This window comes from Mizuhopecten yessoensis, unplaced genomic scaffold (genome assembly GCF_002113885.1).
Source record: "Mizuhopecten yessoensis strain PY_sf001 unplaced genomic scaffold, ASM211388v2 scaffold6045, whole genome shotgun sequence".
NCBI lineage: Eukaryota > Metazoa > Mollusca > Bivalvia > Pectinida > Pectinidae > Mizuhopecten > Mizuhopecten yessoensis.
In genome coordinates, this window is record NW_018406352.1 from 23,722 (window position 1) to 46,476 (window position 22,755).

General features: G+C 36.7%; 1 protein-coding gene across 3 annotated transcripts in view; it reads right to left on the minus strand.

The window, feature by feature from the left end:
* Positions 1-22,755, minus strand: part of LOC110451456 — a 47,299-nt gene that overhangs the window by 2,461 nt on the left and 22,083 nt on the right. For all 3 annotated transcript variants that reach the window (XM_021499486.1, XM_021499487.1, XM_021499488.1), the window contains exons 17-32: positions 22,300-22,422; positions 20,505-20,691; positions 19,800-20,018; positions 18,419-18,496; positions 14,319-14,565; positions 13,200-13,427; positions 12,308-12,455; positions 11,346-11,474; positions 10,844-10,967; positions 10,073-10,232; positions 8,650-8,723; positions 6,408-6,529; positions 5,302-5,451; positions 4,872-4,956; positions 3,561-3,680; positions 1,071-1,175 (exon numbers count right to left, since the gene is read on the minus strand). In XM_021499486.1, coding sequence (XP_021355161.1) covers positions 1,071-1,175; positions 3,561-3,680; positions 4,872-4,956; positions 5,302-5,451; positions 6,408-6,529; positions 8,650-8,723; positions 10,073-10,232; positions 10,844-10,967; positions 11,346-11,474; positions 12,308-12,455; positions 13,200-13,427; positions 14,319-14,565; positions 18,419-18,496; positions 19,800-20,018; positions 20,505-20,691; positions 22,300-22,422 — 2,299 coding nt within the window. The remainder of the gene's footprint in view (positions 1-1,070; positions 1,176-3,560; positions 3,681-4,871; positions 4,957-5,301; positions 5,452-6,407; positions 6,530-8,649; positions 8,724-10,072; positions 10,233-10,843; positions 10,968-11,345; positions 11,475-12,307; positions 12,456-13,199; positions 13,428-14,318; positions 14,566-18,418; positions 18,497-19,799; positions 20,019-20,504; positions 20,692-22,299; positions 22,423-22,755) is intronic.

Consider the following 22,755-nt stretch of genomic DNA (forward strand, 5'->3'; position numbering starts at 1 on the left):
GAAATAGCGATAACAAACTTTCAATATCAAAATCAAAGATGGCTGCCTGTCGGCCATGTTGTTTATCCGATCAGTCTCAAAAGTTGCCCTGCACAGCTAAGGACCAAGGGGAACTTGCATATAAAATTTAAGAAAGATCCCTCTGGTACTTCTTGAGAAATACCGATAGCAAGAATTGTTTACGGACAGACCACGGACCACGGACCACAGACGCAGGGTGATTTGAATAGCCCACCATCAAATGATGGTGGGCTAAAAACTACTCTCCTTTCTGCACATTCTACCGCAATGATATATACATATGCAGTAATAGCAGCATGAAAATATATTTTCAGGTATAATTATTAGTCAACATTGCAAGGACTTCGAGCATAACTACAGCCAAATAAATGCTGAACTCCTTGTAGTATTGTTATTGTACATTTACAGAATGCAATTATCAAAATTAAAAATATGAAATCAAGAGGCATATTCATATAAATTAATAGACAACATTACAAAGTTTTTAAGCTTTTCTCGTATATTAGTGTGAATTACTGTACTCAGTACTCATTACTCTGTAATTTGACAATTGTAAATAAGCTTGACTTTAAACATATTTTATTGTACAAATAGGTACAAAGGATTTGGCACAAGTTATAGCAACTTCTGAAGCCATCGCCTATCAACAAAATATGTAATATATATAAGTGACGAAATATATAATTAGTTCTGCATTCTGCAATAGAAGTAATTCAATTTCATGTAAATTGTATCAAATATATATATAGTTTATGTTTCAAATCATCCGCTAGATTTTATGAAGGACTGCACATGACAATTTACATCCAAAGCCAGGTTTTCATTGCCAAAAAGTAACAAATTTCAGGTAATTTTTTAAATTATTAAAAGCTTGCAGCATTACTGCACAAGCATTGGAATAAGTTTGGCACTCAAAAAAGAAATGACGAGTCACTTCTATAATGATGCCCACAATTTACAATAAGAATCCTGATCTAAATTAACACAGAAAGTAAGTCCTTACACAATGCATTAATAAAATACAATGTATCAAAGAAGATGAGACATACCCGTAATGACAGGACCATCCTCTGATTGTCCTTCAACTGGGAGTTTTGATTTCTAAGTTCTGTCTTCAACAGTTCAATCTGTTCTTCAAGGTTTTTCTCCCTTTTCTACAAAATGAAATAGCATTAAACATTTACTTATGATAAGCCAATATCTATACTGTAAAAACTCATGTAATCTGCACAGTTTTTTTGTGTTGAAATTAAGTTTGAATATAGCTAGGGGTGTGCAAATTACATATCTATAGATATTTTCATATTTCTTTTTACAAAGATCAACAATTAGAATGGTCCGCTCTCTTGATAAGCAGGATTTTCACCGGTTCCGTTTGTACACAGAAATTGAAGACAGACCAACATATAACTATATATAGTTATTTATAAACTTAGTCTGTATGTCTTCCTTCTAATGACGTTCTGCCAAGTTAAAACGAAAACTCTGGAATATGTTTCATAATTCTATATAAAATGGAAACAAAGTCATCCTTTTAACAAGTTACCAAGAATGTTGCCAAACATTTTTTACAAACTAGAAATTTGTCTGCGAGACATAGTGCCCTACTTGAACACCTACGGTTATCCTCGATAATCCAGGGGCTATGCTAACCTACGCTCTTTGCACCCCTAGATATGTCATAGAAAAAGTGAAGGAACACGGCTAGTTACTTGATTGGTCACAGGTAAAAAAAAAACTGACCAATCGCTAGGCCGATATACCTGTCCTTTGAAGATTACAGAGGAGCGACACCCGACTTCAAAGCCGGTCAATTTTACCGTTACGTGACCGCGAGATTCATTTGATGTACATCAAAGGATTAAACTAGTCTTCTTGTCTCATCATCAAGATGGCTGACACTGAGCCTTTGATTTTTACACGACATATTCCAGTAAGTAAGCGTAACCACTGCATTATCCAGGATGACCTAAGTTTGCCTCTAACTGACTTGAATTGTCCATGGGTTGTAAATCTTATCTTATCTTATAGGTATCAGCCTATTGATTGTTCAGGTTTTGTCACCTGAGACCAATCAAATGGCAAGCTACGTGCCTTCAATTTTGCTATGACATATTCCAGGGGTGCAAAGAGCGACAGTGAGCGTAAGGTATCAGCCTATTGATTGTTCAGGTTTTGTCACCTGAGACCAACCAAATAGCAAGCTGTGTGCCTTCAATTTTGCTATGACATATTCCAGGGGTGCAAAGAGCGACAGTGAGTGTAAGGTATCAGCCTATTGATTGTTCAGGTTTTGTCACCTGAGACCAACCAAATAGCAAGCTGTGTGCCTTCAATTTTGCTATGACATATTCCAGGGGTGCAAAGAGCGACAGTGAGTGTAAGGTATCAGCCTATTGATTGTTCAGGTTTTGTCACCTGAGACCAACCAAATAGCAAGCTGTGTGCCTTCAATTTTGCTATGACATATTCCAGGGGTGCAAAGAGCGACAGTGAGTGTAAGGTATCAGCCTATTGATTGTTCAGGTTTTGTCACCTGAGACCAACCAAATAGCAAGCTGTGTGCCTTCAATTTTGCTATGACATATTCCAGGGGTGCAAAGAGCGAAAGTGAGCGTTAGGTATCAGCCTATTAATTGTTCAGGTTTTGTCACCTGAGACCAATCAAATAGCAAGCTGCGTGCCTTCAATTTTGCTATGATGTATTCCAGGGGTGCAAAGAGCGAAAGTGAGCGTAAGGTATCAGCCTATTAATTGTTCAGGTTTTGTCACCTGAGACCAATCAAATAGCAAGCTGTGTGCCTTCAATTTTGCTATGATGTCTTCCAGGGGTGCAAAGAGCGAAAGTGAGCGTAAGGTATATCAGCCTATTAATTGTTCAGGTTTTGTCACCTGAGACCAACCAAATAGCAAGCTGTGTGCCTTCAATTTTGCTATGATGTATTCCAGGGGTGCAAAGAGCGACAGTGAACGTAAGGTATCAGCCTATTAATTGTTCAGGTTTTGTCACCTGAGACCAACCAAATAGCAAGCTGTGTGCCTTCAATTTTGCTATGACATATTCCAGGGGTCCAAAGAGCGAAAGTGAGCGTAAGGTATCAGCCTATTGATTGTTCAGGTTTTGTTACCTGAGACCAACCAAATAGCAAGCGGTGTGCCTTCAATTTTGCTATGACATATTCCAGGGGTGCAAAGAGCGAAAGTGAGCGTAAGGTATCAGCCTATTGATTGTTCAGGTTTTGTCACCTGAGACCAACCAAATAGCAAGCTGTGTGCCTTCAATTTTGCTATGATGTATTCCAGGGGTGCAAAGAGCAAAAGTGAGCGTAACCCCATGAGTCTTGAGGGTGGCTAATGTTAGTGGTGTCAATGTTTGCGAATGTTTCCTATAAGACAGATAGGACAGTCCTGAAATCTGATCTGTTAATGAGCAATTAACATTCCTAACTTCTTGTGCACATTTTTTAGATCAGCACACCTGAAATCATTACCATTGACTAATGAAGCTTAAAATATCAAGAGGACAATTCATTGGTTACCAGAACATGAAGCTCCGCCTCCTGTCGCAGTAACGCCTCCTTGTGCCTATGTTCCATTTCCAGCTTCTGAATCTTTTCCTCGGCTCTCTGTTTCTCCTCGCGAGTAATCTCTAGCTCATGCTAGCAAAAAAAAAATCATAAAGGTTAATAACGAGTTAAGCTAACTGTTCAGTTTTGTTCAAAATGATTAGTTGTTATCAAAACCAATTTATAAGGTTTACAGATTTCAATGATATATTACGAATTGTTGGAGAAAACCGGAAAGCATGACTTTCCGTAGACCCTTGAGATTGTGTTTTTGATTTCCCAAAATGAGTTTTGATTCAGTTTTGATTCTTCAAAACTTCAAAAATGAGTTTTGAAGGACAGGGACTTGTACAAAACATCTCAAAGTTGCGGAAAACTTAATTTATGAAATTATTAAATATCAAGGGTCTAATGAAAGCCCTGGAAAAGGAATGTATTTGGTTTTAATAACCTTTTTAAAATGCGGCAAGGTTAAGCTATAATACACAATTTAATTGAATATTGTCTTGTGAAAAGGTGTAAATTTTAAAATGTTAATTATTTCTTTAAAAGTCGAAATTACAATTACCATGTGTTTTTTTGTTTCTTGAGTGGAATGCTTTTTGAAAGGAGGTTGATGTGACAGTTATGCAACATACAACCTTAGGTATCCCTGTCCCAATCACTGTCAGCAAACACCAGAGAACTCCGCTAATTTTTTTCAAACATACAGTTACCTCCCCTTAATTTCATTTTGGACAAGACTGTAGCACCACTTGGCTTGACAATTACTGCTGATTTGGTAGCAACCACAGTTACTGACTGGAGATTCAAATTTTAAATCCCGGTCTGGCTGTATAACTTTTTATCTCTTGTAACAATGTCATGTATTTATTTTTATATATTTTTTGGAGCAATTTTGTTGGGGTTTTTTTCCTCTTGGAACAATGTTATTATTTTTTTAACCCCTTGGAACAATGTTACTATTTTTTTAACCCTTTGGAACAATGTTACTTTTTTTTACCCCTTGAAACAATGTCACTTTTATTTTACCTCTTGAAACAATGTTAGTAGTTATTTTTTTATCATTTCATCTCAATTTTTTAATTTTGATGAAAGTTTTGCAATGTAAGGGCTTCCCTTCAAAAAAACATTATATGACCGTTACGGTCAAGCAGGTAAAAATCATTTCCAATTCATAGCTACAGTTTTTGGCAGTGGTGTGGGTCTCCTTAATTAGGCACTTCATATATATATATTTCTGTACCGAATTGAAGTTTTACGAGGTAATCTAAGCTTGACTACCTGCAATGCCTCCTGACGCCGTTTTACAGTAACATCGGACACAAAGCCGCGGGCTGCTAGCTGTTCCTTCAACATCGCTTCCTGTCTGTATTTCAAAGAAAAAAAATGAATGCCGACGTGGAAGAAAAGAAAAACTCAAAATCAAATTGATAAAATGACCAATGACAAATTTCTAACAAAGGACAGATTAATACAGAAACCATTAAGAAGTACAAAGCAAATAAGACCAGGTGTTCCAGAAAGGTAAGGGTCATCTGTCATATTCATTCTTTGGTCATTTCTGACAATCATATCTCTCTTCTAAAAGAAACACTATCTACTACTTTTTTGTTTGTTTGTAAAATGTGATATTTTCATATTATGTTTATAATAAGAATTCATTCTTTTAAATCCATGAGAAATCACTGTACTTCCTAAAAGGGAAACATACCCCTGATTCTGGGGCTGGCCCCTCAATCGACTCAAGGGTTTCTGGGGCCCAGGAGGGAGGCGGTTCCGGTTCCCGATAGGGGCCGATGACTTACGACTAGTCACCTGGATATTCCTCTTAATAAAGTTACTGGAGTCGCTTAGCTTACGTCTGTGAAATGAATAAATTGAACTTCATATTAAAACTTATGTTATTTTGAAAGAATGTAGTAATACCAAGAGTATATGCATAAAGGTTAAGTTTGTTTTGAACACAAACAGGAATTGAAAACTTAGTTTGCAAGCTTTTGAAAACGTCTGATTCCTTTGTCAAGCAAAGAGTGTAAATGACTGGAGTCTCAACTACATGTATCAACCACTGAAAACAACTCTTTTTGCCTGGCAAAGGAAACAGACCTTTTCGAAAGCTCGCTATGCAAGTTTTCAATTCCTGTTTGTGTTCAAAACTAACAAAGTTTTTATTATTCAAAATAAACTGAAGAATCTTATTCCGAACAAGAGTATGCAGTTTTGTTATAAAGATTATAAACTTTATTTATGATTGTTAGTTAACCCTTTCACCTCTGTAGACTCACCCAGACAAATGTTTGGCAGAGTCTACTAAAGTTTCCTAGGGGTGAAAGGGTTAAAACAATCTTACAAAGAAATTTAGTATAGAATTATACAAATGTATTGTGCCATCAGAAATAATACTTCATGTTTCGAAAAAAAAAATGATGGAGATTTTATTTAAAATCATACAAAAAATTATTTCAAACCAATACCAATATCGTACATAACAAGCAAAGATCTATTCTAATTTAACATCTATTAAACCCCAGGATTCCAGGTCTTGTTTAGAAATACCACTCAAAATGTATCATCAATAATTTGCTCAGAAAAAAATGACTGGAAACTCAAAAAAAAAAAACAGAAAAGATTGAAGTTATACTATTAGGTAACAGGTAGATCTTTAACTTGAATCGCTACAAGTGAAAGCTAAATTACTGCAAACTAAATTTGGTCCAGAAAAAATGTTTCGAGTCTAGGTCTGTTATGAGTCAGAAAAGATATTTGACTCGATCAATTTTGAATTTTATTGACAAATTAACAAAAAGCCCTTGTTACCTATGGCCAGGTACATTTTCCTTTGAGCTGTCAGAGTGGATGCTCCCAGAAGGGAAGTCTACCTCGCTCTCCGTACTATTTGCTGACGTTGATCGGTCCCTGCTCTGCTCTGGAGTTTCAGGCTGTAAATTATTCGAAAAGAATATATACACCTAATGTTACTTTACACTTCTCAGGAGCTTAAAAGATGAAAAGCTAGCAAAATCGTATGAAAAATATATCATTTGGCATTTTGAGACACATATAAACTTTATTTTATTTTGCCAGAATTGCCACAAATATTTGCAAGAGTTAGCTAGTTAATTTATTGCTTAACGGGCCAAAAACGGAGAAATCATATCGGGCCTGACAACAATAATAAGGGACAAATACGAAACTAAATACACCAAAAAGAAACTGAATTGGAAAGGACTAAAAATTGTACAAAGTAAAAATGGTCAGATATTATTATATAGAGAATTTTCTAAATTTCACCAATTTCATGGTATTTATAAACCAATTTCGTGCAGATATTCAATCATCTTTGACAAATTTATCGTATGGAAAAGTGTTTTCATATCGGGCACATCATATTGGTCTCCAATCTGTCTAAATCAGCACGTTTTCATAGGGCTATGAACACTGATGGATCAGTGTTGTTTTTATGCTTTTCATCCCACATTAGATTATATGACACATCATAAACTAGAACACTGACAGGTCAGTAAGGGCCCCGTCTTGTGGCAATATATCCCCCATAATTATCAAGAATGCTTCAAAGTGTCATAATGAAATATTCACCAGCAAAAAAATACTAAATTTGACCTTGACCTTTTACCGAGTGACCTTGACCTTAAGTCAGTTGACTCTTTGTTAAATTCGGACCAACTTTGCTTCATAAAGTCATAACAAAATGTTCATCAGGGAAAAGATACAAAATTGACCGTGACCTTTGACACAGTGACCTTGACCTTTGGTCAATTGACTCCTTATTTAACTCTGAGCAACATTGCTTCAAAGTGTCATACCAAAATGTTCACCAGTGAAAAGATACAAAATGTAACCTTGACCTTTGACCCAATGACCTTGACATTTGGTCAGGTTTACACTTTGTTTATTTCTGATCAACTTTGCTTCATCATGTCATAACAAAATGTTCACCAGTGAAAAGATACAAAATTGAACCTTGACCTTTGAATCTAATGACCTTACCCTTTGACCTCAACTTTTAACCTCAGTGTGTCTCTTTGTTTAATTCCGAACAACTTTGCTTCATGTCTTGAAATGCTCATTAGTGAAAGACTACAAAATTTGACCTTGGCCCCGACCCAATGACTTTGACCTTTGGTCAGTTGACTCCTTGTTTAATTCTGAGCATCATTGCTTCAAAGTGTCATAGCAAAATGTTCACCAGTGAAAAGATACAAAATTTAACCTTGAACTTTGACCCAATGACCTTGACATTTGGTCAGGTTGACTCCTTGTTTAATTCTGATCATCTTTGCATCATCATATCATAACAAAATGTTCATCAGTGAAAAGATGCAAAACTTGACCTTGACATTTGAACCTAATGACCTTGACCGTTGACCTTGACTTTTAACTTCAATGTGTATTTTTGTGAACTGAACATCTTGACCAAGTTTCATGTACATCGGTCAATAAATATCAAAGTTATCAGCCAGGAACAAAATTTGTGGACGGACAGACAGACAGACAGACAGACAGAGTGATTACTATAGGGCACCCGTATCTCCGATACAGGGCCCTTATAAATAACATTTAGGCTGTTCTCAGAATATCGTCAGGACTAATGGTACAGACATTTCCATATCACAAAAAGTAGGGGAAACTTTGAGTTAAATAAGTGGTCATACCAATCAATTATGTATTTAACATTCAATGTGGATTTTAAAAGATGTGTGTCCATGTTAAAGATACTAATAAAGTTTGTTTCAATCCCTATCTGGTGGCTCTTTGTTTATACAATCCTACAGCCATAGAAACAAAGTAACGAAAGCATAGAAACATTTACTACCATCAATATAACACTCTAAAATAAAAAATAAAACTAATTTAAAAAGGAAATAACTATGGGAAGTATAAAAAGTTAAAGGAGAACCCATTTACAGAAAAACTGAAAAAATCTGAGAAACAAAAAGTATCGCACATCTTAAATACCATCATGTAAATATGGAGAAATTACCAGAACCTACTTTTGTTATTAACAATAAACTGTTTTGACAATTTAGTTTTAACTTACCATTGTTTTCTCAAGGTCCTCTGTGATAGGCTTTTTCTGTTTGACTCGAGGGCTCACCGTTTCTAGATTTTTGGCTGAAAACAATTTAATTCATATAATGTCATACCGGTATCTTTAAATTATTATACTGTGTTTTCGGGGTTTGTTGTGAAAACGATTTTATCATTGCCAGCACATGGATAAAATTGAGAGGTCATCGCAGGTGGACTTGAGATTTGATCGCAAGCAGTGTGAAAATGGTTCAAATGACAAACACTGAAAATACTGTTTACCATCTGTATACTACAGTTGTGTGACCGCACAACGCACCAAAACTAGCGTGCGCACATGGTGCATACATTGTTCACAAACCGTGGAATATAGAAACATACTTAAAAATCAAGTTTATATGTTTAAACTCGGAAACCGTATATTGTTAAGCCATTCTTCATTTTACGCCAAGCACGATTGTTGTCGCACAGCATTCATCGTGCGCACAAATGTGCACAAACAATGATCGTCCAATTTTTCATCATTCGCAGTGCATGCACACACCGTGCACAAACCACACATCCTGTAACGTTTTACGATCCCACAACTGTCCGACCTTAAATATATTTCTCATTTCCCAAAAAGTCAATTAAACACTGTATCTTCCAAATGACCTCTAGGCTCAATGGTCATCAAAATCCTCATTATGTGACAACGTAAACAAATCAAAAAATTCTGCGGAGGAATACCATGACACATGCCATTAAGAGGAATACCTCAGACATGTGACACATGTCATTAAGATGAATACCTTAGACATGTGACACATGTCATTAAGAGGAAAACCTCAGACATGTGACACATGCCATTAAGAGGAATACCTCAGACATGTGACACATGTCATTAAGAGGAATACCTCAGACATGTGACACATGTCATTAAGAGGAATACCTCAGACATGTGACACATGTCATTAAGAGGAATACCTCAGACATGTGACACATGTCATTAAGAGGAATACCTCAGACATGTGACACATGTCATTAAGAGGAATACCTCAGACATGTGACACATGTCATTAAGAGGAATACCTCAGACATGTGACACATGTCATTAAGAGGAATACCTCAGACATGTGACACATGTCATTAAGAGGAATACCTCAGACATGTGACACATGTCATTAAGAGGAATACCTCAGACATGTGACACATGTCATTAAGAGGAATACCTCAGACATGTGACACATGTCATTAAGAGGAATACCTCAGACATGTGACACATGTCATTAAGAGGAATACCTCAGACATGTGACACATGTCATTAAGAGGAATACCTCAGACATGTGACACGTGTCATTAAGAGGAATACCTTAGACATGTGACACATGCCATTAAGAGGAATACCTTAGACATGTAACACATGTCATTTAGAAGTATCTGCTGTACCATACCAGGGTTAAGATCCTTGTTGATTTGTATACTAGACATCGAGCTGTCAATCATTTTCCGCGATAATTCGTCATCTGATTGGTCACTTGTGTCATCAGCCTCATTCCCGTCATTTATTTCCCGCTCGCTGTTGGCTAGCTCCTCCTTCAGCCAGCGAGGTACCTGTGATAAAAAGAGTTATCTGTCCATTGTGTTGCAATAATGTGGAGAAAACTTCAAAGAGTAAGAAAATGGTTATTATATATTCACAGCTGGTATGTATTGTTAAATTGCTTTTATTAAACAAGGATTTCAAGACATATATTTACACCAAACTCCAAGAACTCTTGAATTTACCCTCACTATGTAATTTTTTTCAGGAAAATTTTACTTAGAGTCAAAAAAAAAAATGAAATGAATACTGTATACCTTGAAATTTAGGCTGCTGTTTAATTTTCACCTTTTCTGCCACCCACAATATGGGATTTTTTTATGACAGCAATATTGGTACACAGTTTACCCTATACAGTAATTATACACGTGAAGGGTGAGATTTATACTGGCCGAAAATAGATTTTACCACTGAAAGGTGATTATTTGACTGGGCGAAAGTTTCCTGGTATAAAGCAGTGATGTTATAAAGTGAAACATAAGATTTAGACAAAAGTCCAGTACACTTCATTCTGCTTTGCAGATATCTTCTGTCACACACAATCCAAGGTATTCAGAATTACATGGTCAAGAACTGTTTGAGAGATACTGCTAAAAGTAGGGAGAGAAAATCTTTTTCCTACCGTTCCCTGTGTGTCCATTTCGGACGCCTCAGATGAGTATTCGTCTCCTCCCTCGCGACTAGACGCAGAGTAGAGAAGGGCTGTATCTTTAGGTACATTTAGAGTATTACCACTAAATCGTTTTCTGCCAACAACAAAATTATGAAATCTTATATAACACTCACAATTAATGTTTCGTCTTTAATCATGTTTTAATCATTAAGACACGTACACTTAAATGAAACATTCGTGACGAGTTTCATAAAATGAAAAGAAATATGAAATGAAACGAGTGTAAGATCCTTTTTATCACATAATCAAGATTTGTGGCATTTATTCATGTAGAAACAAGCATAGTGTTGTGTGAGCCAGTTCCGGAAATTATGTCTGCCGGCTCTGGAGTTTATACACGCCCCGGGGAGCCTCGTTCCCGTTCTCTGGTCTCTCAACGTGAAACAACAAACACTGTAACTGGAACTGAATGTTTGATGGTTTTGATAAAAACTGCACAAAAATCTCGTACCTGATTCCCCGTTTCTTGCGACTTTTTCGTCGAGGAGGAGGGGCCGACGTCTCTAGCTGCACAAACAGGTTCTCACCATGACAGAAGAAACTGCTGATCGTCAGAGATTCGTCACCAGACTTGCTGATTCTGGGGAGACAATCATTGTAACACAGATATACATCACCATTTTGTAGCACTCTTGTGTTCGTGAAAGTTCAATTTCTGTCAAAACCTTTTTGAGCTACAACACAAATAACACAACTATAGACAAACAAACTTAAGTCTTTCACCACTGTAGACCATAATGGACTCATCCAGATCAATGTATGGGCGAGTCTACTTAAGTTGCATAGGGGTGAAAGGGTAAATGATGATGATGAGAAAGCTGTAAAACCTGCTGCACTGTACAATTAAGGACCAATACAGCTGTTGCTGTTTGGAACAAGATGTATTATGTACTGCCCAGGATAGGTTTATGGTGTTAAGTTCTGTTGGTCTAATGCATAAAACTTTTCCACATCACAAAGCAAAATTAAATGCAAAATCAACACACTGATAAGGATGCACAGCCACTGGACCAGGAAAATGTTGACCACATTTGGTATCTGATGTATAGATTGGTGATGTATCTATGGTTCAAATTTGATTGGTCTATGACCCATTCTTCGGAAGAAACAAAGTAAACCACAAAAAACTTTTCACCAATTGCTACCAAGAGAAATGAAATACCTGTTAACTTTTTCTAACATATTTTGCAGGCCAGATATGTATCACAATCAATGTCCTCCAACTTTTCAAGTGTGTTTTTTTCACAGAAAAATGGTGTTTCTTGTAATATCACATTTGATGTAATATATCCTTTCCCACAATATCACATTGCCTTTAATATCACATTTCCCTTTATATCACATTTCCCTTTATATCACAATTCCAACTGATGACTGTATCATGACAATAAGAGGAATCATCATTGTACTAACTTCATCAGGTGCATAGGAGGGTAGATGATCTCGGATTCATCCTTGTTGACCTCCGTGTCCTTGTCTTTGTCCTTTTCCTTGTCCTTGTCTTTATCTTTACTGTTCTCCCGGCCACTGCTGGCACTTGAGGTTCGCCGTGGCACGCTACCTACAGGGGAGATAACTCTATATTGATTTCAGTCAATTTATAGTTGTTTGATTATCAAAATCTGTTTACTTTTTAGGCATCTCCACAAACCATAATCTACACTTTTCTACATTTGAATACTTTTTAACACTTGGCGAATATGGGTTATTCTGGTGAAGGGCGAAAGTTTGACAAGGGGAACATTCTCTGGTATACAGTATCCTACACATAAGATACAAGATACAGGAAGCTTCATTTAACGTCAAATAAAGTGAACAATTAACATAAGCTCTCAGGAGCTTGTATTTTGACAAAAAGTAAATTGGGGGCTGGGGTGAGGTAGGGCTGCAACAATACATTAACCTGATGATATGATACATATCACGATACTGTGGTCACAATACGATACGTATCATGATGTACATACAGTAAGAGTAGAAGCAAAGAGAACAGATATGTTGCAAATTTTAAATGGCAATATTACACTAGAAATAGATTTGGTCCAAAATGGGCATGAATTTATTAGTTTTAATTAACACAATTCATGTCTTTCGACGTACATGCCAAGCTAGAGCTGTCACTCGCCATGTGAGAACCGATATAAGTAGACTAAATTCAGAAATTACCAAATCTTGAAAATATCGTAGGTGTATTGTAACCTCCCAAAAAAATATTGTGTATCGTACCGTATTCAAAATATCATGATATATCATCGCACGATATATAGACACATATTATGTCAGAAATGTTCCATCGGATACCTACTCAGAGGTCGGAATCCACCTGGCCTAGTAAGACTGCTTGTGTCAGACGGAGTGTTCGGCAGGGAGCTTGGAATTCCGCTGTCTGTCAAACCCTGGGAAAAAGCACTGTCAACACTCTCCTGACGCTTGTGGGTCGAGCCTATCTTAACGTTGTCAAGGCTGCCATCTGTCTTCAATTTGTCAAGGTTGTCTTGGCAACCCTCATCTGTTATACTGGATCCCACGGTGCCTATCAACAATTTACAGAAAATACTTTTGATATCCGACATCAAGAATTTATCAAAAATATTTGTTAAGATAGTTATCTTCAATGATTTATACAGAATACTTTCAAAACTTTGACAATCAAAACTATGACTAGAAGTTAAAGAAGTCACAAAGTCAATAGGAATATAAACAACTGGTAATCAAGATTTTTTTCTACACTTTGGAATGACATTAAGGGGAGATAACAATATATCACTGGAATAATAATGTGTATGGAAGCATACATCCTTAAATATAATAAGAAGAGTAAATTACACACGTTTTAAGCATACTTTTCTATTCCTTTGATACTGTATGTTTCTTTTAATATGTTATTGATTAAAATTACTAAAAGAAATTGGTAAGGGAGACAACTACATATAATAAAAAAATAACATGTAAGGTAGCATATACTTCCTTAAGGTAGAGTGTCTCCCAACTTTTCTACTGTATGCACTTGGCCTTAGATAATTATTTTCTGGCTTATTTTAAATTATTTCCTCTTTTTTCAAACAAAGACATTTTATGCTGCAGGGGCCAACTTAGGGAAATTGGAACATTTCAAAATAATCCCCAGTAATGTTGCAGAAAAGTATACACATTACATTGATATCATGATTGGTAACACAGAGGTTAAGTGCCTGCTTAATGATCAAGAGGTCCAATGGTTGAAACCTCGTAGCAGAGCCTGGATATTTTGTGGAAACGAAATCACTATAAATCATAAGAATGTCAGTCTTTACTGCTTTAGTTAAAGGGGCAAGCTACTCAGCAAGTCAGAAAAAATGCAAAACAAATTGGAACTCTTTTATGTTGGAGATACACCACAGTGTGCAGGGACTTTCTACCTTAATTATGAATAGTGACAACTTACCATCATGGCTGGAGAGTTGACCGGACTCCCTTGTACTGGCTAAACTAGATATACTCGTTATACTGGCTTGTCGGGAGTGTGACGCCGAACCCTTCCTGGGTGTGACACTTTCCATTGCAACATCATCCCTAGTAGCCTCCCTTGGAGTGACACTCTCTAGACGAATGTCGTCCTTGTTAATGATGCTACCATTAATGCTGGAACAGCTGTCATTGTCCTTTACAACACTCGTTTGTGATGATGGGACCTTCGAAATCAATTTTTATGAAATTTAAAAAAAAACAAAAAAAACTGCAATATTCGTTGACGGTTACCATAATTCCACTTCAGTAACCTTTATCTGAAGTTCCCTGAAGCAAAGTTTACTATCGACATTAGTAGTCGCTTCAGTAACCTTTATCTGAAGTTCCCTGAAGCAAAGTTTACTATCGACATTAGTAGTCACTTCAGTAACCTTTATCTGAAGTTCCCTGAAGCAAAGTTTACTATCGACATTAGTAGTCACTTCAGTAACCTTTATCTGAAGTTCCCTGTAGCAAAGTTTACTATCGACATTAGTAGTCGCTTCAGTAACCTTTATCTGAAGTTCCCTGAAGCAAAGTTTACTATCGACATTAGTAGTCGCTTCAGTAACCTTTATCTGAAGTTCCCTGAAGCAAAGTTTACTATCGACATTAGTAGTCGCTTCAGTAACCTTTATCTGAAGTTCCCTGAAGCAAAGTTTACTATCGACATTAGTAGTCGCTTCAGTAACCTTTATCTGAAGTTCCCTGAAGCAAAGTTTACTATCGACATTAGTAGTCGCTTCAGTAACCTTTATCTGAAGTTCCCTGAAGCAAAGTTTACTATCGACATTAGTAGTCGCTTCAGTAACCTTTATCTGAAGTTCCCTGAAGCAAAGTTTACTATCGACATTAGTAGTCGCTTCAGTAACCTTTATCTGAAGTTCCCTGAAGCAAAGTTTACTATCGACATTAGTAGTCGCTTCAGTAACCTTTATCTGAAGTTCCCTGAAGCAAAGTTTACTATCGACATTAGTAGTCGCTTCAGTAACCTTTATCTGAAGTTCCCTGAAGCAAAGTTTACTATCGACATTAGTAGTCGCTTCAGTAACCTTTATCTGAAGTTCCCTGAAGCAAAGTTTACTATCGACATTAGTAGTCGCTTCAGTAACCTTTATCTGAAGTTCCCTGAAGCAAAGTTTACTATCGACATTAGTAGTCGCTTCAGTAACCTTTATCTGAAGTTCCCTGAAGCAAAGTTTACTATCGACATTAGTAGTCGCTTCAGTAACCTTTATCTGAAGTTCCCTGAAGCAAAGTTTATTATCGACATTAGTAGTCGCTTCAGTAACCTTTATCTGAAGTTCCCTGAAGCAAAGTTTATAATCGACATTATTAGTCGCTTCAGTAACCTTTATCTGAAGTTCCCTGAAGCAAAGTTTATAATCAACATTAGTAATCGCTTCAGTAACCTTTATCTGAAGTTCCCTGTAGCAAAGTTTATTATCGACATTAGTAGTCGCTTCAGTAACCTTTATCTGAAGTTCCCTGAAGCAAAGTTATTATCAACATTAGTAGTCGCTTCAGTAACCTTTATCTGAAGTTCCCTGAAGCAAAGTTTATTATCGACATTAGTAGTCGCTTCAGTAACCTTTATCTGAAGTTCCCTGAAGCAAAGTTTATAATTGACATTAGTAGTCACTTCAGTAACCTTTATCTGAAGTTCCCTGAAGCAAAGTTTACTATCGTCATTAGTAGTCACTTCAGTAACCTAGTTTGGTATAAATGGAAGCAAAGCCCTGACAGCGTACAGTCATACCTGTATTAAGAGGTCAGCATTGGGAAACTAAGATGTCTCTTTACAAATGGGGTCTTTTATTCCAGGTTCAGTTCACAATGAAATCACTACATGTACAATAAGTAACATTAAAAGTGATCTCTTAATACAGGTTGTCTGTTTATACTGAAGCATTTTACAACTAAATCACTACCATGGCTAACACTAAAAGAGGTCTGTTAACACAGGCGGTCTCTTTACATAGTGGTTACGTTAGGAGGTTTTACAGTATATGTTTTTTACCTTTTCTCTGCAACTATGGTCCCCAGAAGTACAGCCCATTACATAATTATTGACCATGCTAGTGCTAGACACTACATTAAAACGTATATCTTAACCAGAGGTAGAGGTTAAAATCCCTGTTGACTGAAACGACCACTACACTAACAAGAGGCCCAAGGGCCTTAGCGGTCACCTGAGTTATATCATAGATACTGGTAGCTTTATTTTATTGTTTAAATGTGATGTGGAAATCAGCATGTAAACTAAGTGAAATACAATACTTGTCATGCCATATATCAAAGGATAAGAACTTTAACATATTGGTAAATGTTCCCTGTGGGGCCCTGTAGCCCAGTGGCCCCTAGGGTTGGGGTAGGAATCCCAATTTTACAATTTGAAAACCATCTTTCTCAAGGATGATTCTCACCAAGCAAGATTAATTTCCTGCAGAAAATTGTCAAATTATACCCAAAAGTGTTATTTCCCTATATAAACTATAGTAAATTTTACCCCCTCCCACAGGGAGAGCGGATAGCTTGAGGATCCTAAAGCTCATTACTGACCATGCTAACACGACATTAAAACTTATATCTTAACCAGAGGTTAAAATCCCTGTTGACTGAAACGACTACAACACTAACCTCAGTCTATTTTAAACAAAAGCATTGCTAGAGTGAAACAGTTTATTGTTGACCAGGTTAACCACTACATTTTCCGTTTATCAGTATAGTTCCCAGTACATGTAGTAAAGATCATTTATGAGGTGAATGGCTGACTGAACTAGCCATTGACTTACCTTGAAGCGAAGTCCCCAACAGTCTGTACTAGCTATTACACTTGCCTTGAAGCGAAGTCCCAAGTTGTCTGTACTAGCCATTACACTTACCTTGAAGCGAAGCCCCCAGCTGTCTGACCAGCCACTACATTTACCTTGAAGTGAAGTCCCCAGCTGTCTGTACTAGCCACTACATTTACCTTGAAGTAAAGTCCCTAGCTGTCTGTACTAGCCACTACATTAACCTTGAAACAAAGTCCCTAGCTGTCTCTACTAGCCATTACACTTACCTTGAAACAAAGTCCCCAGCTGTCTGACCAGCCACTACATTTACCTTGAAGCTAAGTCCCTAGCTGTCTGTACTAGCCATTACACTTACCTTGAAGCGAAGTCCCCAGTTGTCTGTACTTGCCTCTACACTAACCTTGAAACAAAGTCCCCAGCTGTCCGACCAGCCACTACATATACCTTGAAGAAAAGCTTAGCTGTCTGACCAGCCTCTACACTTAACTTTAAGCGAAGTCCCCAGCTGACTGACCAGCTTCTACACTTACCTTGAAACAAAGTCCCCAGTTGTCTGTACTAGCCATTACACTTACCTTGAAGCGAATTCCCTAGCTGTCTGTACTAGCCGCTACATTTACCTTGAAGCGAAGTCCCTAGCTGTCTGTACTAGCCATAACACTTACCTTGAAGCGAAGTCCCCAGCTGTCTGTACTAGGCACTACATTTACCTTGAAGTAAAGTCCCTAGCTGTCTCTACTAGCCACTACATTAACCTTGAAGCAAAGTCCCTAGCTGTCCCTACTAGCCATTACACTTACCTTAAAACAAAGTCCCCAGCTGTCTGACCAGCCACTACATTTACCTTGAAGCTTAGTCCCTAGCTGTCTGTACTAGCCATTACACTTACCTTGAAGCGAAGTCCCCAGTTGTCTGTACTTGCCTCTACACTTACCTTGAAACAAAGTCCCCAGCTGTCTGACCAGCCACTACACTTAACTTTAAGTGAAGTCCCCAGCTGTCCGACCAGCCACTACATATACCTTGAAGCGAAGCTTAGCTGTCTGACCAGCCACTACACTTAACTTTAAGTGAAGTCCCCAGCTGTCTGACCAGCCTCTACATTTACGATGAAACAAAATCCCCAGCTGTCTGACAGCCTCTACACTTAACTTTAAGCGAAGTCCCCAGCTGACTGACCAGCCTCTACACTTACCTTGAAACAAAGTCCCCAGCTGTCTGTATTAGCCACTACACTTACCTTGAAGCGAAGTCCCCAGTAATACAACTCATTGTTGATTGTACTAGCTGCTGTATAATGGTCTCCACACTGAACTCTCTGTAAAAATAATGGAAAATGAACTTTGATTAGTAGATGGTTGATATTTATTGTTTTGTATTCCCGCTTCAAATTACATTTTTTTTACCAGCAAAATTCCAAAATTATTCCCTTAATTAAAGCATTACAATTGATCTAGTTATGTTACTACCATAGGTCCGGTTATTTAGTTTAATATAAAATGGTTTGGAAATAAATCAAGACAGCACCCCTTTCCTCTAAATGCAGGGCGTTAATTATTGAGGAAAATAGAGAAAGGGTACCTTGAAATATGTTGTTGGTAAGCACTCTTACCTGGCAATGGTAAACACTAAAGATAAGAGCTAATTTGATGCATTTAACCTTGACTCACTTATATTAACCTTTACTCAAATTTATAATGATCTGACCTTTACTCAAATTTATAACAATTTTACCTTAAGTCACATGTATAACACTGTCAGCCGTATAATTGACCTTGATTCACATTTATAACACTTGCAGTCATAGTTGACCTTGACTCACATTTATAACACTATCAGACATAGACTTGACCTTTACCCATATTTTTAACATTGTCTGCCATATATTTGACCTTGATTCACATTTATAACACTTGCAGTCATAGTTGACCTTGACTCACATTTATAACACTATCAGACATAGACTTGACCTTTACCCATATTTTTAACATTGTCTGCCATAGATTTGATCTTGACTCACATTTGTAACACTGTCAGCTATTGATTTGACCTTGACTCACATTTATAACGCTGTCAGCCATATATTTGACCTTGACTCACATTTATAATGCTGTCAGCCATATATTTGACCTTGACTCACATTTTATAACACTGTCAGCCACATAACTGACCTTTACTCACATTTACAACAATGTCAGACATAGATTTGACCTTAACTCACATTTATAACACTGTCCGTCATATATTTGACCTTGACTAACATTTATAACATTGTCAACCATTGATTTGACCTTGACTAACATTTATAACAATGTCAGCCATAGATTTGACCTTGACCTACATTTATAACACTGTCAGCAATATATCTGACCTTGACTCATATTTATAGCAATGACAGACATATATTTGACTTTGACTCATATTTATAACACTGACAGACATATATTTGACCTTGACCCACATTTGTCACACTATCAGCCATAGATTTGCCCTTCACTCAAACCTATAACACTCACAGCCATTTATTTGACCTTGACTCACATTAATAACACTGTCAGCCATTGATTTGACCTTGACTCACATTAATAACACTGTCTGCCATTGATTTGACCTTGACTCACATTGATAACACTGTCCGCCATTGATTTGACCTGTACAGGAGCACTTGCATCTTTAGTGTTACTGATCCCTAGTTGACCCTCAGTATTGCGTCCAAATGTGAACACATGTCCGGGTTCTACAATGACCGCTGTGTGGTGCAAGCCCATGGTGATGTCCAGCACTTTGTGGCGGGCCAAAGCTCTGACCGGCGTTGGTTCCTTCAGTCCCTCTACCTCCGTCTGGCAAAATTAATGATAGTTTGGTAAAATGATCTATGTTTTTTGTTTTTTTTTTGTCTTTTTTTCTGACATTTTCGGCTTTCATTAAAAGGATTTAGTACAGGATCAATTGTTTTAAATCTCCGAAATACTTGCAGTAAATAATTTCAACAATTTGGAAGACGTGTGGAGAGTCTTAAAGTCATACAGACTTTTCAATACAGTTAATATTTTTACTCTAAAAGTCATACAGACTTTTCAATACAGTTAATATTTTTACTCTGAAAGTCATACAGACTTTTCAATACAGTTAATATTTTTACTCTAAAAGTCATACAGACTGTTCAATACAGTTAATATTTTTACTCTACAGCTTTTAATATTTCCATTTGACTTTTTATTGCGTCACATGATTTAGAAGAGTCACAATTCAGTTGGCTTGAGCACAAAGTTCATGCTTAAGTAATAGAAGGGTTTCATGAATATGGACCCAAGTCACAGACATACCTTGATAAATAGATTTTTCATGGCCATGATGAATCCCTGTCTATGGTTGAGACCAAGCTTGTTGTCAAGGTTACTGCCACAGGCGAACACGCCACCAACGTCTGTACGGAACATTGTGCCATCGACACCACACCGAACCTCACGCACCACAACCGGCTCCACGATGTTTACCTCGGTAGGCTGGCACCTGGTGACAAAAACATGTAATACAGTTATATATAGAAAGGTTTCCCGTTTAATACCACATACTGTAAAAGTGGACTTTTTCGTGGTGTAGAAAAGTATGCTTTTCCCAGTTTTATTAATGACCATGGAATTTTCCACATGCTAATATTTTTTGAATTAAACCTATTAAAATATATAGATTATAAGTATATAGAATGTATAAATTTCCACATCACAAACAGTTAAAGAGTCAAAATGCAAACATGTTTCCACTTTCCCAGTACATTATATATTTCACAAGCATGGCAGAATACTGATATTTTTCAGGAGTGTGAAGCAAGGGTTCAAGTATCGGCATATTTTGCCGTACAAATGAAATATATTACTATTATAAAGTATTCAATTTGGACCCTTCAGATCACCTATTTATTATATTTTAAAACTAACCTACAGTGCTGAAAATGTTATTGATTCAAATAAGTTGGGGACTCAATAGCGTAATCTCTGGGGCTGTATTCTAATGACGTCAGGTTTGACAACAAGTCTGTGCACCATTTTAACTCATTCACCCCTGAAAGTTCATAATGAACTATTCCAACCTTTGAATTGGAAGAGTTCAAATGTGTCTTCATGGGTGAATGAGTTAATGGGCTACTGATCATCACAATTCTAACATTTTCTGCTAAAATATGGTACCATTTGCTTAAAAAAATATATTAGTTGTGTACTTATGTTGATAACTATGAAGTGAATGTATCAAATATCTATAAAAATAACCACTCATTTTACTGTCACATCATATAAAGTTGAACAGAATATATTTGGTTTAGAATACAGTCAATAGAAAACACTGTTCTGATTGGTCAAAAAAGAATACAGTCAATAGAAAACACTGTTCTGATTGGTCAAAAAAGAATCAATACAATAGAAAACACTGTTCTGATTGGTCAAAAAAGAATCAATACAGGACCTTATGTATTACATGTCAAGCTATAACATTTTGTATAATTTCACTACAGTGAAGATATCAGTATTTATTAAATTGATTATTCCTGAAATCTCACTATAAAAAATTATAGAAGATACATCAATATTATTATTAGACTCTTTCATGACCAAGGGTGCAGGATAAGGAAATTCCAACAGAGGGGTTTTCAAATTTGGTAACTGAGGATCTGCTGAGGGTTTTACCAAATTTGAAAATCCTGAGGGTGGAATTTCCCTATCCTACACCCTTGGGAATGAAAGAGTTCTTTTCTCTCATTCCAAATACCAGAATAAGCTCAGTAATCATGAAAATACATTTGGATTCACCAGGCTACCATTTTGAAAATATCAATTTTCCCTTGAGTTTTTTGGATGAAAACGTATCAGATTAATTAAGCATATTCCATATTTGCAAACTATCTCATCTTTCTAACGTGTACAGTAAATATATCGTAAAAGGTTTTAATTTCATCACCTTTTCCGCATTACGGCATCAGAGTCTTTCCAAATATGTGACGTCACATTGCTGTGAAATGGGGTGGAAGATAGAAATGTCTTACACCCCTTTCTTACCCTTGACAGCACTATCTTACACACAAGGAAATGAGATATATATACAGTTTATCTATAAACTTGTACTTACTGATTGTCCTCATTCCCCAGCCCCAATCGTCCATCACCACCACAACCCCAGGAAAATATTTCACCATCACTCCCAACAACTACGACATGTTTGGGTCCACAGGCCACTGATATCACATCAACACTGTAAATAAAACACACATAAGTATCACCAACAGTGAAATAATGCCGAAAAATCATGCATTTGCGACGAAGGCAAAGATATTTTTCTCTTTTTTTATATATGCTTTTGACAAATTAAGATTATTCTGTGATAAAAACAATATTTCATTAGTTCAGTTTGATTGTTTTTTCTTTTTTTATTATTTACAAAAGCCCTTGGTCATAAGATTTCCCAACTTTGGAAATTTACCAAAACATGTCCCAATTCCATAATTTTACAAAAATCCCCACTATCAATGAGAAGCGTTTGATGGGATTTAATTAAATGCCCATCATTCAAGGTCATACAGGGTCA